This window comes from Oncorhynchus mykiss, chromosome 6 (assembly GCF_013265735.2).
Source record: "Oncorhynchus mykiss isolate Arlee chromosome 6, USDA_OmykA_1.1, whole genome shotgun sequence".
In the NCBI taxonomy this organism is placed as follows: Eukaryota; Metazoa; Chordata; class Actinopteri; order Salmoniformes; family Salmonidae; genus Oncorhynchus; species Oncorhynchus mykiss.
The window spans coordinates 23,489,657-23,502,686 of NC_048570.1; the positions used below are offsets into that span (position 1 = coordinate 23,489,657).

Below are 13,030 nucleotides of genomic sequence, written 5' to 3' on the forward strand. Positions count from 1 at the left end.
ACTTGTTATTATTCAGTTCGAATGCGGGAAATCCGACATGAAAAGATAAACAATGTTTAATTCGAAGCTTTTGTACGTAGTTTACTTTAAACCAACTCTCCCTGTTGGCTTCAGATATTTACAAAAAAATCCCAGGCCGTCGATTATCCCAAGACCTTGAAATCTCCGGCGCCTCGAAATACATTGTTTTCTCTCCACCCATACTTGCCGCTATACTAAATAGAAAAAGGCTGAGATTAGAAAAGGACATGGTTTGAACTTACCTAAATCGTCCATACTTCCAGAATTGGCTTCACCAGTTAAAATATTTTTCGATGTCCGTGATCCCTCTCAAAATCTCAATTAGTTTACTCACTGTGCTGAAGTTGGTTGGGAAGTACAATACATGACCGCACAGCGACGAGCACGCGCATCTATATACGCCGACATGAAGAGACCCCGGGTTGTTTAAATAACTTTGATAAAGGGCGGCCTCTAGCGAGTGAACTAAATTTATACAAAGTACAATACTACTGTATATCAGACAGGCTCGTACTTAAACCTCAGTGGACAGGCTGCCTAAAATAAACATTGTTATATGAAAACAGTGTAACCGCGATTGATGAAGAAACATTTTTACACAATTTACAGCAGCTACATCTACCTATATGTTTTATTAGTTACAAGCCAGCGTAGGTCAATTCCACCTCAATAACGAAAATTATTTTCAAACCTAAAAAAAAAATGTTCAGCTTGGGCATTTTTCCAATTTGTGAAAAATGTAATTGATAAGAGAATTATGTTCTCCAGGTACATCACCCAATTGAATTATATTACTCTCAGTCTGCAAACCAGAATTTGTAAGATCCTGGTCGAATGAAACAGATGGAGGCCCAGCTAAATAGTCAAAAATGTTTATTCACAGGAACGTTCTAAAGTCAAGAATACAAAACAATTCATTTTATACTGACTTCTCAAGCCCACACATTCACACAGCCATACTCACACACATGTCCTGCTACGCACACACTGTCTGTCTCACTACCCAGCCGACAGATAGGCAAAGAGACAGAGACCTTGTCCTTGTCCTACCAGTTCTCTCCCAAGTCTCTAGTCAGGTCGGCACCAATGCTCAGACAGTCTGTGTTTATAATACCATAAAGACATATTGTTTTACCCTAATTCTGACTAGGACCACACATTTCTTGATTATGATTTTATACATGCTAATCAATTCCTTACAATTATATGTTTCAGGGCGGAATATTCTAATCATTCAATTAATGGACAATTCTCACCTATCAGTAATCCCAACCTGTAAGAATTCTCTTGAGGAATTGTTCATACTAAAATCAGAAGAGGCCATGCAAATGTAGAATAGCTTTATTATACAGATACCACACAAAATACTTGTATTTCAATCATCAGCTGTCAGAGGTTACATAATTAACTGACCATACAGCCACATGTGAATTGAATTTAGATTCCAGCAACTGCAAGGAGGACCTTTTTAATCATTATCACTTCCCCATTGTTCAGTGGCTGAAAAGGGGAAATGCTGGCTACTCTTTTGTTAGAGGTCTCATCTTCAATTCCAAGCTAAAACTTAAAAACAACTCCACATCTGGTTTTGAGGCATCTTCGGTTACTCATTTCAAGGTGTAACTTCACAGAAACAGTGGAGGTGATCCTGAGACGTTCTGCCTATACGCCTCTCAGAAGTCCACAGCCTTGAGTTTCCTCTCCTGTGCCTGGGTCAGTGGCTGCTGAGCGTGAGAGGATCTTCCTGTGGAGGGGGTGGTGCTTGCCGATTCCTAGTCTAGGCAGGTCACGGTACAGGCCCTCCAGCAGAACACAGGACTTACACAGCACCTGGCTGTAGATGTAGCCACAGGACTGTTTAAGGACCGTTTAAACTAGGCTACACATCTGAAATAAGATAGATAAAATAAGCCTGATCAATAACAAATACATTTGCCTTATATTTTACCTACACATATCTTATCAACCTTCAGCATCCTGGCTCCCCTGTCCAGCGCCTGTCTTCGGGAACACTCTACAGAAAGAGCAATTGTTCTGCAGTCCAATCTGCTTCACTATGGCATCCATGGTCCAGCCATACAGCTCCTCATAGGACACAATCTTCAGAGGTAGTTCATACTACTGCTGGTTCTCTTCAGTCCCCAAGGAGTCATCACGGTTACCTGTCATACCCTCGTCCACTGAGAGCAGCATTAGTTTCAGGCCATAGTTATAGCGCTCATTTAAGACCTTCATGAGGTGTGCCTCTTCCACCAATCCATTTGTTTTTTATGGACAGAAAAGAGCAGAAGAGCATTGTTTACTGAGGTGGCCAGCACAGTGGAATCCTTCCCGCCAGAGGCACCAATGCCCAGTCTCTCCATCTTTGAAGAGCTGCGCTGATATTATTGTCTGATACACCTCCTCCTCAAAGGCCCAGAAGAGGCACTCTTTGCACAAGGAATGGGCCGTCTTTGGACGTTTCAGCACTGCACTCTTCTCAGCACAGCTGCTACAAATGACTGGCATCTTGACTGTGGAGGACAGGAGAGTTTGCTATATGAAGGCAATAGCATAAATGATTATCCTCTTACAAGGTTGAAATATTCACCTGTGTTATAAGAGTTAAGTATAGGATGTCAAACAGACTACTACTAGCCAGCTAAGGGTTCTGCATATAGACTGAAGGTTCTGAAGAATACTGGACAACCTATGCAAATAACATCTAGCTAACAACAATGTCAGTTTAGGTTATCTAGCTAGCTAGAAAATATATACATTGATGAGCGGCTTGACAGCTAGTTAGCTAAAGATGCTAGCTTGCACTTACTTAACCGCTGCTGAAAACTCAAATTGAAAGTCTCGCCTCTAGCGGTGCTCGATCCTTGAGCTCGTGTTTTTATGCCATGTCTAAACTTGTTTTTTTAAATGTCGCGTTAAAAACTAATGGAAACTGGGAACTCGTAAATCTTCGACTTCTGACTTCTGTGGGTTCAAAACAACTGGGAACTAAAAAAAAAACTGGGAAAAAACTATTTGAACGGTCACTTAAGTCATGAGTTGACCTCGTTCCCAGTTTTTTTTGAAAGCGGCTTAATATCTTACCAATGCAATGTGATCTTCGTAATCGTCACCTTATTCTTCTTCTTCTTCTTCTTCTTCTTCTTCTTCTTCGGAGTTTAACGGCGGCTGGCATCCAATATGTTGCGTTACCGCCCCCAACTGGACTATAATATTTTTATATATTTTTATTTCACCTTTATTTAACCAGGTAGGCAAGTTGAGAACAAGTTCTCATTTACAATTGCGACCTGGCCAAGATAAAGCAAAGCAGTTCGACACATACAACGACACAGAGTTACACATGGAGTAAAACAAACATACAGTCAATAATACAGTATAAACAAGTCTATATACGATGTGAGCAAATGAGGTGAGATAAGGGAGGTAAAGGCAACAAAAAAAAAGCCATGGTGGCAAAGTAAATACAATATAGCAAGTAAATCACTGGAATGGTAGATTTGCAGTGGAAGAATGTGCAAAGTAGAAATACAAATAATGGGGTGCAAAGGAGCAAAATAAATAAATAAAATGTAAAAAATACAGTAGGGAAAGAGGTAGTTGTTTGAGCTAAATTATAGGTGGGCTATGCACAGGTGCAGTAATCTATATAGTCATATAATATAAATCCTGTATACTTTGTGATACAAAATGAAAACGAACCCTACACTTCTGGAGGCTGTTGAGGGGAGGACGGCTAATAATAATGGCTGTTTGATGTATTTGATACCATTCCACTGATTCCGCTCCAGCCATTACCACGAGCCCATCCTCACCAATTAAGGTGCCACCAACCTCCTGTGCACTACACCCAACACTCATTAAAACCTCACTATTCCTGCACCATGCCAACGGCCAGGGAGGACGGGACAACACCACTCAATACACTCTGTAACGCTTCTGAAGTAAAATTTCGTATCCCCAAATACTTCTCTGCAGCTACCAACATGTATTTTCTGGGATTTACGTTCCATTTCTGCTGTACTGTTGATAACCGTTGCTATGAATGCCAAGAAGACAACCTTACTGGAGCATATATCACTTGCTGGCATATCCCTCCATGTTGACACAGATTTACTACTGGATCCCGCACCCTTAACCCATCCTCCTCTACTTTCTTCACTGCCTCTGCACTACTCTGACTCTAACCACCTCAGCCTGCCTTTCTCGCACTGGACACTTCCGATCCCCAGCAACATGGGCACCCCTACAGTTGACACACAACTTTATCCACCGAATCTACACAATCTATCCCATGCCGCCCTGCAGACTTCCCACATCTTGAAATCTCCGTTCTACAAACTGCTGCGACATGACCATAAACATTGCACCTGAAACAGCCCAGTGGATTCGGCACAAAAGCTCTAACAAGCTATATCGTAACATGACTTTGTCGGGTAAAAACTCTGACTCAAAACTCAAAAGAACTGACAGTGACTCGTCTGTTTCACCACACTCACCACCAGGATTGCGTCGCACCAAACGGTGGTCATCACAAACACCAAGAATTTTCAACTTCAATTGCTCCATCTCCATACTACCCCAGAAATCACTCCTTTCAATGATGCCCTTTTCCTAATAGCAAAGCAAGAAACAGTGTGCAAAGCTATCATCAAGGCAAAGGGTGGTTACTTAAAGAGTCTCAAAAATAAAATATATTTTGATATATTTAACACTTTTTTGGTTACTACATGATTCCATATGTTATTTCATAGTTTATGTATTCACTATTATTCTACATTGTAGAAAATAGTAAAAAATAAAGAAAAACCCTTGAATGAATAGGTGTTCCAAAATGTTTGACCGGTAGTGTATTTAATACAATTAAAATTACTCATCATCCAATCACTCTTCCATCTACATATTTAGGTCTGAAACACGTTAGATGCTGTTGTCGCTCAGTAATTGAAAGGGTAACTGTCTGTTCAGATAAACAATACAGGAGGAAATGTGTATTGGTGAAAACACAGTTGAGTCACATGACCACTTGAAAGATAAGCAACAAGGATTTATTATTTTACTTTAAAGGATTGTGCTACTGAAACAATGGCAATAGGCATCAAAATGCAATTTTGAGTAGGTGATGGAGAGAGGGGTATGGGAAGGAGCAGGATTGTAGGGGTCAGGGCTTGGTGCAGGAAAGAGTCATATAAGCTTAGTTGGCGCCAGCGACAGGGTGAAAAGCTCCCCTCTGGTGCCACTGCATGTCTCGGATGCGCCTGACGGACTGGATCTGAGGGAACTGGGCACCAAACTCAGCACAGTCCTTGTATTCCCCCTTCTCAAACAGGTACTGATAGCCTCTGTAGCCAGGATACTGGTACCCCACCCAACTTGGTACACAACCAGTAAAGGTGTGAGAGTCAGGGAATGGGAGAGAAACAAATGACAAAAGTATTTAGAGAAGAAAGCCATGGAGATAAGGCAATATGATATGGTAATGTTGGGGCAGATATTGCTGTAACAGAATTTATTCTGTTGGCGGACAGACTCACGTGCCACTCTGAACTCTGACAGAGGTGACCTTCTCTTGGTATCCATGTGAGTGGAAGCTGGGGACATCATCATCTATGATCTCGATCTTCTTCCCCGCGAAACTGGGGTTTTCATAAAGGACAATCTTGTGCTCCTGGCTGTCCTGTGAGGAGAATAGAAAACACACCATAAGAAACAGTCACAGAGAATCTTCAAAAAGGCTGAACAAAATGGCTCATTTGTGTTGTAGTAGAGAAGGTGTGCTGCGTTACCACTTTAATGGGGCGGAATGCAAAGATGTTGTCGCTACGTCTGCTGTTGGTCCAGGAATCCCAGCGAGGATACTCCCCCTTCTCAAACACATACTGTTCCCCTTTACAGTTAGCCTGCTCGTAACCCACCCATCTGAGGAAGCACAGACAAGTCAAGGTAAGGAGGGCACAAGGTGGTTGAGGGGGGAAGTGAAGGATGACAAAAACCAGATGGAAAGTGTATGAACATACTGTGCCTTGTGCACAATGCAGTGACTATATTTGTGTTACACACACCACTATCTAACTGCTATTGTTTTGGTCTCTATCTTTCTCTTTTGTTTAACTCTCACCCTCTGTCTCACGCGTACTACTTCTCTGTCCCTCTCTCTATCCTACTATCTCTGAGCCACACTCACGGTCCACACAGCACCAGTATGGAGCCCACTTTCTCCACGCCTGCTTCCTGGAGGTCGTTACAGGGACCAGTCAGCTCATGGCAACGCCCCTGGAAGTTCTCCTGTTCATAGATGATCAACTGTGGAAGACAAGGAGAGACAACATGGATGTTTAGGTCTCCTTGCTATGCTCGGCCTGATCTTAAGTTGTACAGGGAAATTATGTAGAATACTGTGTAACTTTTGCCTCGAACAAACCCACAGTGTCTCATTGTCTTTGATCCACCGTTCTCCACCATTATCTATTCCTCTTGCTTTCCCTCCTCTACCTTGCCCTGCCCTCCTCTGCCCTGCCCTTCCTCTGCTCTGCCCTGCCATCCCTCCTCTGTCCTGCCCTGCCCTTCCTCAGTCCTGCCCTCCTCTGCCCTGCCCTTCCTCTGTCCTTCCCTCCTCTACCCTGCCCTTCCGCTGTCCTGCCCTCCTCTGTCTTGCCCTCCTCTGCCCTGCCCTTCCTCTGTCCTGCCCTCCTCTGCCCTGCCCTCCTCTGCCCTGCCCTTCCTCTGCCATGCCTTCCTCTGCTCTGCCCTGCCATTCCTCTGCTCTGCCCTGCCATTCCTCTACCCTGCCCTGCCCTCCTCTGTCCTGCCCTGCCCTTCCTCTGTCCTGCCCTGCCCTTCCTCTGTCCTGCCCTGCCCTTCCTCTGTCCTGCCCTCCTCTGCCCTGCCCTCCTCTGCCCTGCCCTTCCTCTGCCCTGCCTTCCTCTGCTCTGCCCTGCCATTCCTCTGCCCTGCCCTGCCCTCATCTGCCCTGCCCTCCTCTACCCTGCCCTCATCTGCCCTGCCCTCATCTGCCCTGCCCTCCTCTACCCTGCCCTCCTCTGCCCTGCCCTTCCTCTGCCCTGCCCTTCCTCTGCCCCTCCCCCCCCCTCCCCCTCTCCCCCTCTCCCCCTCACCTTGAAAGCACTGGTGCCTGGCTGCTGCTGCTTGGATGCAGGGTTCTGGTGGTCTGTGGCCATAGTGAACAGGATGATGAAGCTGTACAGAGATAAAGGAGAAATTATGGAGCGCATAACATATATTTTTAGGGTCCAGTAGACTCATTGAAAAATGTTTATATTCCAATGGGTAGTTTACAGTTTGATAGGATATTGGAAAAAGTAATGAAACAATAGTGCCAGAAAATCTGCTGTTAAATTCTGCACAAAACTGATTCTCTCATGTATGTAAACAAAAGTCCCCACCCCTTTCCCTCCTTAAAAAATATTTGAGCAAAATGTGAAATTGACAGCAGTTCTCATATTAATCTATTTGTTGTAAGTTAAATAGTTTAATGTATGGTGAATGACAAAGAAGTATATTACCCAAACATGTTAAATGAATTAACTTCAAAGTGATGTTTGATTTTAAAGAAGTAGACAAAGTTGGATAAAAATAGTAATAAAATAAAATAATGTGGAGAGCGACGGTTGTGAATCTCTTACCAGTACCTGTCTGTGCCAGTGTGTTTGGGATGGCATGCTGGGCTCAATATATACGGCGCGCTCAGGGGTGGAAACTCTGCCAACACTCCTCTGTGTCCAAGCCACCATCCAGATCAGCATGCAATAGGCTGAGCAGACCGGACTGTGGGGTCACTGCTCTGCCTGGCCCCCCTTCTCACTCCCCCTCAAAGTTATTTCATTACTTGTCAATTTCATCCAGCCGGTCATTGTTCGATATCCACATGATTCAGCACAACCTGTGCCAAGAGTCCCACACTTACAATGAGAGCTGCCTGTATGCCTGGACCACCAGAGTGGGAGAGAGATAGGATGATAGAGAGGAGGGAGAGTGCCAAATTGATAGAAAGGGACTGATTTAACTCACAAAATCTAGTATATTTCGGTTTACTCTTACATAGGAATAATGGTAAACATAGTATTCAATTGGGTCGTTATTGGCAATGCTTTCTATTGGAGAGCAATAAGTGCATGCAAGGTATAATATAACAGTTTTCCTATCATTGCCACATATGGAAGCTTACACATCCAGAGGTCATCTCTACTAAGCTGACAAAGATGTTGACATGCCAAGCTAACTTCCTGCTGCTGGCAGAAGAAGAGCAGAGTTGCACACCAATGTGAGCTGTCAACAAGAGAGCTTAGCGTTTCACTCATTGGATGCATTAACTGGAGTAGATCATTCTGTAAATTGGTAGAAGTAAATATAGTTGGATGGAGTAATTATAGTTGGTTGGAGTTAGAGGTGATGAACGTGGCACAGTAGTTAGATGGAGCAGGGGTAGGCCCGTGGTTGGAGGAATTAGAGATAGGCCTAGTGCACAGATAGAAGAACATGTGCTGTGAATAGAATCAAATGCATTGCATTGCACTGGATAAAGGTGGCTTAGGGTTAAGATTTTTGTGGTTGTATTGGAATGGGGAAATTAATAGAGCACAATGAGATATGTGGTTGAAATGTAGTTTATTAAATTGGAAAAGTACATTGGCACTCAAAGCTATATACACAACCCTTAGCCTGTATGGGCTGAATCCAAGATGGAGATCCTATGACATTGACCACCTACTTAAATCATTGCCCCATTTCAATCTTCAACCTAGAATAACATTTGCATGGCAAGAAGGCAAAAGTAGACTAACCTTATGCAGGAAAATATGATGACACTCTTATTCATTACAAAACAAAAGGTAGCTAAATATAATAACAAGATGTAATAATTTGTCATTAGTGAGAAGAGCGAAAAAATGTATTTGTTTTATCTTTACACTCTAAAATAAATAAAAAATTGGCATCTATTTCCAAAAAGGAACACTGTTTATAACATACAGTAGAATTGAACAGGTTAACAGATGGATGAAGTGCAATGAAGTGTGTAGGCTATCACTGTAAATTGGCCTACTGTAGCCTAGTTTTCTTATTTTTTTCCTGAGTAGACATTGTTTCATAATTCTCAGGCAGTGTAGTAGCCTATATTTAGGTAAATGCAAAACATTATTGAATTCAAACGATCTGCTTACAGGTCCACAACAATTTGCAATTGTTTTTGTCTTTCAGAAACTTCAGATATGCTACAACAAATGTCAGTGCAAAAGAAAACATTCTGCCAAAATGATTGATACTTTTTAAAATGTATTATTATGAACAAAAAAGCAAATACAAAACCAAAAAGATACAAAGAAAAGTACCTAAACAGACAAGGGGTATTACATATTGCCAATTTGTCAAAACATTTTATGGTGCATATTGATTTCTGTTTTTATATCTTAAATAATATGATGAGGGGTTTGTTCTCTGCCCACTTCATTTTATGGACAAAGGATCTTCCATGAAAAATTCTGCCAACATCTCTGAAAACACTTGGTCAAGTACGCCATTGCTTTGTCCTTTAGATAGGCCTACTGAATTGGCCTAATTCCAATACTTTAAAAGAAAACAGAAAATAAGGGTGTCATTGTCACCATAAAAGGTGAATGATGGGCGTTTTTCAGGTGGAGTTATAATCTCATACAAAATTTCTGCATGCACCATTTCTGAAAAGTTTGCACATGTACAAAAATATTGAGATTTATAAACTTGGCATAGGCCATACATGTCATCCAACTCTGCGTGCGTGGAAAAGCAAATTGTTGTTCAGTATTTCGTTTATCTTTAGATTGTTGGGTTTGCATGTCCTGCTTTGGTATATAGCTTTTCATAATACCCCAATTGGCACAAAATATCTATACTGGACAAAAATATATACACAACATGCAACAAATTCAAAGATTTTACTGAGTTACAGTTCATATAAGGAAATCAGTCAATTGAAAAAAATTCATTAGGCCCTAATCTATGGATTTCACCTAACTGGGCAGGGGTGCAGCCATGGATGGGCCTGGGAGGGCATAGGCCCACCCACTTGGCAGCAAGGCCCATCCACTGGGGAGCCAGGCCCAGCCAATCGGAATGAGTTCTTCCCCACAAAAAGGCTTTATTACAGAATGAGTTCCCCCCCATGTAACGATCATGCTGTTTAATCATCTTCGTGATATGCCACACCTGTCAGGTGGATGCATTATCTTGGTAAAGAAGAAATGATCACTAACAGGGATATAAACACATTTCTGCAAAAAAAGTTTGAGAAATAAGCTTATAATAAGATATATCTGTGATTTTTTATTTCAGCTCACGAAACATGGGACCAACACTTTACATGTTGCGTTTATATTTTTGTTCAGTGTACTTTCCAGCTTACAATACACTAGCAGATGTGTGTACTCATGGTCTAAAGTTAGCTGGGAGGTGAGCACATTCTCATATCAAGTTGCATTTTTTTAAATGCCAACTTTTGCATGACAACTGTCACCCACACTCATTGGGGTGTAGTTTGTATGTACAGTTGAAGTCGGAAGTTTACATACACTTAGGTTGGAGTCATTAAAACTTGTTTTTCAACCACTCCACACATTTCTTGTTAACAAACTATAGTTTTGGCAAGTCGGTTAGGACATCTACTTTGTGCATGACACAAGTCATTTTTCCAACAAGTTTACAGACATATTATTTCACGTATAATTCACAGTATTACAATTTCAGTGGGTCAGAACTTTACATACACTAAGTTCACTGTGCCTTTAAACAGCTTGGAAAATTTCAGAAAATGATGTCATGGCTTTAGAAGCTTCTGATAGGAAGGTGCAAATCAATCCCAGAACAACAGTAAATGACCTTGTGAAGATGCTGGAGGAAACAGGTACAAAAGTATCTATATCCACAGTAAAACGAGTCCTACATCGACATAACCTGAAAGGCCGCTCAGCAAGGAAGAAGCCACTGCTCCAAAACCAACATAAAAAAGCCAGACTACGATTTCCAACTGCACATGGGGACAAAGATAATACTTTTTGTAGAAACGTCCTCTGGTCTGATAAATCAAAAATATAACTTTGGCCAAAATGACCATTGTTATGTTTGGAGGAAAAAGGGGGAGGCTTGCAGGCCGAAGAACACTATCCCAAACGTGAAGCACGGGGATGGCAGCATCATTATGTGGGGGTGCTTTGCTGCAGGAGGGACTGGTGCACTTCACAAAATAGATGGCATCATGAGGCTGGAAAGGTATGTGGATATATTGAAGCAACATCTCAAGACATCAGTCAGTTAGTTAAAGTTAAAGTTTGGTCACAAATGGGTCTTCCAAATGGACAATGACCTCAAGCATACTTCCAAAGTTGTGGCAAAATGGCTTAAGGACAACAAAGTCGAGGTATTGGAGTGGCCATCACAAAGCCCTGACCTCAATCTTATAGAACATTTGTGGGCAGAACTGAAAAAGAGTGTGCGAGCAAGGAGGCCTACAAACCTGACTCAATTACACCAGCTCTGTCAGGAGGAATGGGCCAAAATGCACCCAACTTATCGTGGAAAGCTTGTGCAAGGCTACCTGAAACGTTTGACCCAAGTTAAACAATTTAAAGGCAATGCTACCAAATACTAATTGAGTGTCTGTAAACTTCTGACCCACTGGGAATGTGATGAAAGAAATAAAAGCTGAAATAAATCATTCTCTCTGCTATTATTCTGACATTTCACATTCTTACAGTGAAGTGGTGATCCTAACTGCCATAAGACAGGGAATTGTTTACTAGGATTAAATGTCAGAAATTGTGAAAAACTGAGTTTAAATGTATTTGGATAAGGTGTATGTAAACTTACGACTTCAACTGTATGCACTGTTTATAAATGAGGACACTGGTGTGCTTGATCTGCTTTGCAAGCATTCCCGGAAGTCTTGCGATGTTGGCCTATGGGTTTCGAAACTCTGCATGTTTTTTTTATAGATATTTTTATTATTTCACCAGGTAGGCCAGTTGAGAACAAGTTCTCATTTACAACTGCAACCTGGCCAAGATAAAGCAAAGCAGTGCGACAAAAACAAGAACACAGAGTTACACATAAAAAAACGTACAGTCAATAACACAACATTTAAATCTATGTACAGTGTGTGTAAATGTAGAAGAATAGGGGGAGGTAAGGCAATAAATAGGCTATGGAGGTGAAATAATAACAATTTATCATTAACACTGGAGTGATAGATGTGCAGATGATGATGTGCAAGTAGAGATACTGGGGTGCAAAAGAGCAAGAGGATAAGTAACAATATGGGGATGAGGTAGTTCGGGTGTGCTATTTACAGATTGGCTGTGTACAGGTACAGTGATCTGTAAGCTGCTCTGACAGCTGATGCTTAAAGTTAGAGAGGGAGATATAAGACCCCAGCTTCAGTGATTTTTGAAATTTGTTCCAGTCATTGGCAGCAGAGAACTGGAAGGAAAGGCGGCCAAAGTAAGTTTTGGCTTTGGGGGTGACCAGTGAAATATACCTGCTGGAGCGTGTGGGTGGGTGTTGCTATGGTGACCAGTGAGCTGAGATAAGGCAGGGCTTTACTTAGAAAATACTTATAGATGACCTGGAACAAGTGGGTTTGGAGGTGAATATGAAGCGAGGGCCAGCCAACGAGAGCATACAGGTCGCAGTGGTGGGTAGTATATGGGGCTTTGATGATGAAACGGATGGCACTGTGATAGACTACATCCAGTTTGCTGAGTAGAGTGTTGGAGGCTATTTTGTAAATGACATCGCCGAAGTCAAGGATCGGTAGGATAGTCAGTTTTATGAGGGTATGTTTGGCAGCATGAGTGAAGGATGATTTGTTACGAAATAGGAAGCCGATTCTAGATTTAATTTTGGATTGGAGATGCTTAATGTGAGTCTGGAAGGAGAGTTTATGGTCTAACCAGACACCTAGGTATTTGTAGTTGTCCACATATTCTAAGTCAGAACCATCCAGAGTAGTGATGCTAGTCGG

The 13,030-nt window shown here is 42.0% G+C and overlaps 2 protein-coding genes and 1 long non-coding RNA gene across 9 annotated transcripts in view; all 3 read right to left on the bottom strand.

Annotated features, from left to right (window-relative positions):
* LOC110525537 (paxillin) overlaps positions 1 to 410 on the bottom strand; it is a 30,527-nt gene extending 30,117 nt beyond the window's left edge. For all 4 annotated transcript variants that reach the window (XM_021605730.2, XM_021605729.2, XM_021605728.2 and 1 more), the window contains exon 1: positions 264 to 410. In XM_021605730.2, the coding sequence (XP_021461405.1) occupies positions 264 to 276 (13 nt within the window). In that variant the 5' untranslated portion in view covers positions 277 to 410. The remainder of the gene's footprint in view (positions 1 to 263) is intronic.
* Positions 411 to 877: 467 nt separating this feature from the next.
* Positions 878 to 3,156, bottom strand: LOC110525539. 4 transcript variants are annotated; one of them, XR_005052041.1, is made up of 2 exons: positions 3,106 to 3,156; positions 878 to 2,556 (listed from the first exon to the last, which is right to left on the bottom strand). It is a non-coding gene; the product is annotated as an uncharacterized LOC110525539 (long non-coding RNA). The 4 variants fall into 4 exon arrangements; XR_005052040.1 differs by having other exon boundaries at positions 878 to 2,534; positions 3,106 to 3,154; XR_002473768.2 differs by lacking the exon at positions 3,106 to 3,156 and adding an exon at positions 2,831 to 3,097 and having other exon boundaries at positions 878 to 2,534.
* A 1,891-nt stretch (positions 3,157 to 5,047) lies between these two features.
* LOC110525016 (beta-crystallin B2) lies at positions 5,048 to 7,684 on the bottom strand. The gene is made up of 6 exons (XM_021604977.2): positions 7,665 to 7,684; positions 7,137 to 7,218; positions 6,206 to 6,324; positions 5,808 to 5,940; positions 5,556 to 5,698; positions 5,048 to 5,393 (listed from the first exon to the last, which is right to left on the bottom strand). Exons 2-6 carry the CDS (start codon positions 7,197 to 7,199, stop codon positions 5,216 to 5,218), a joined length of 636 nt encoding a protein of 211 aa, XP_021460652.1. The 5' UTR covers positions 7,200 to 7,218; positions 7,665 to 7,684; the 3' UTR covers positions 5,048 to 5,215.
* Between the last annotated feature and the right edge of the window lie 5,346 nt (positions 7,685 to 13,030).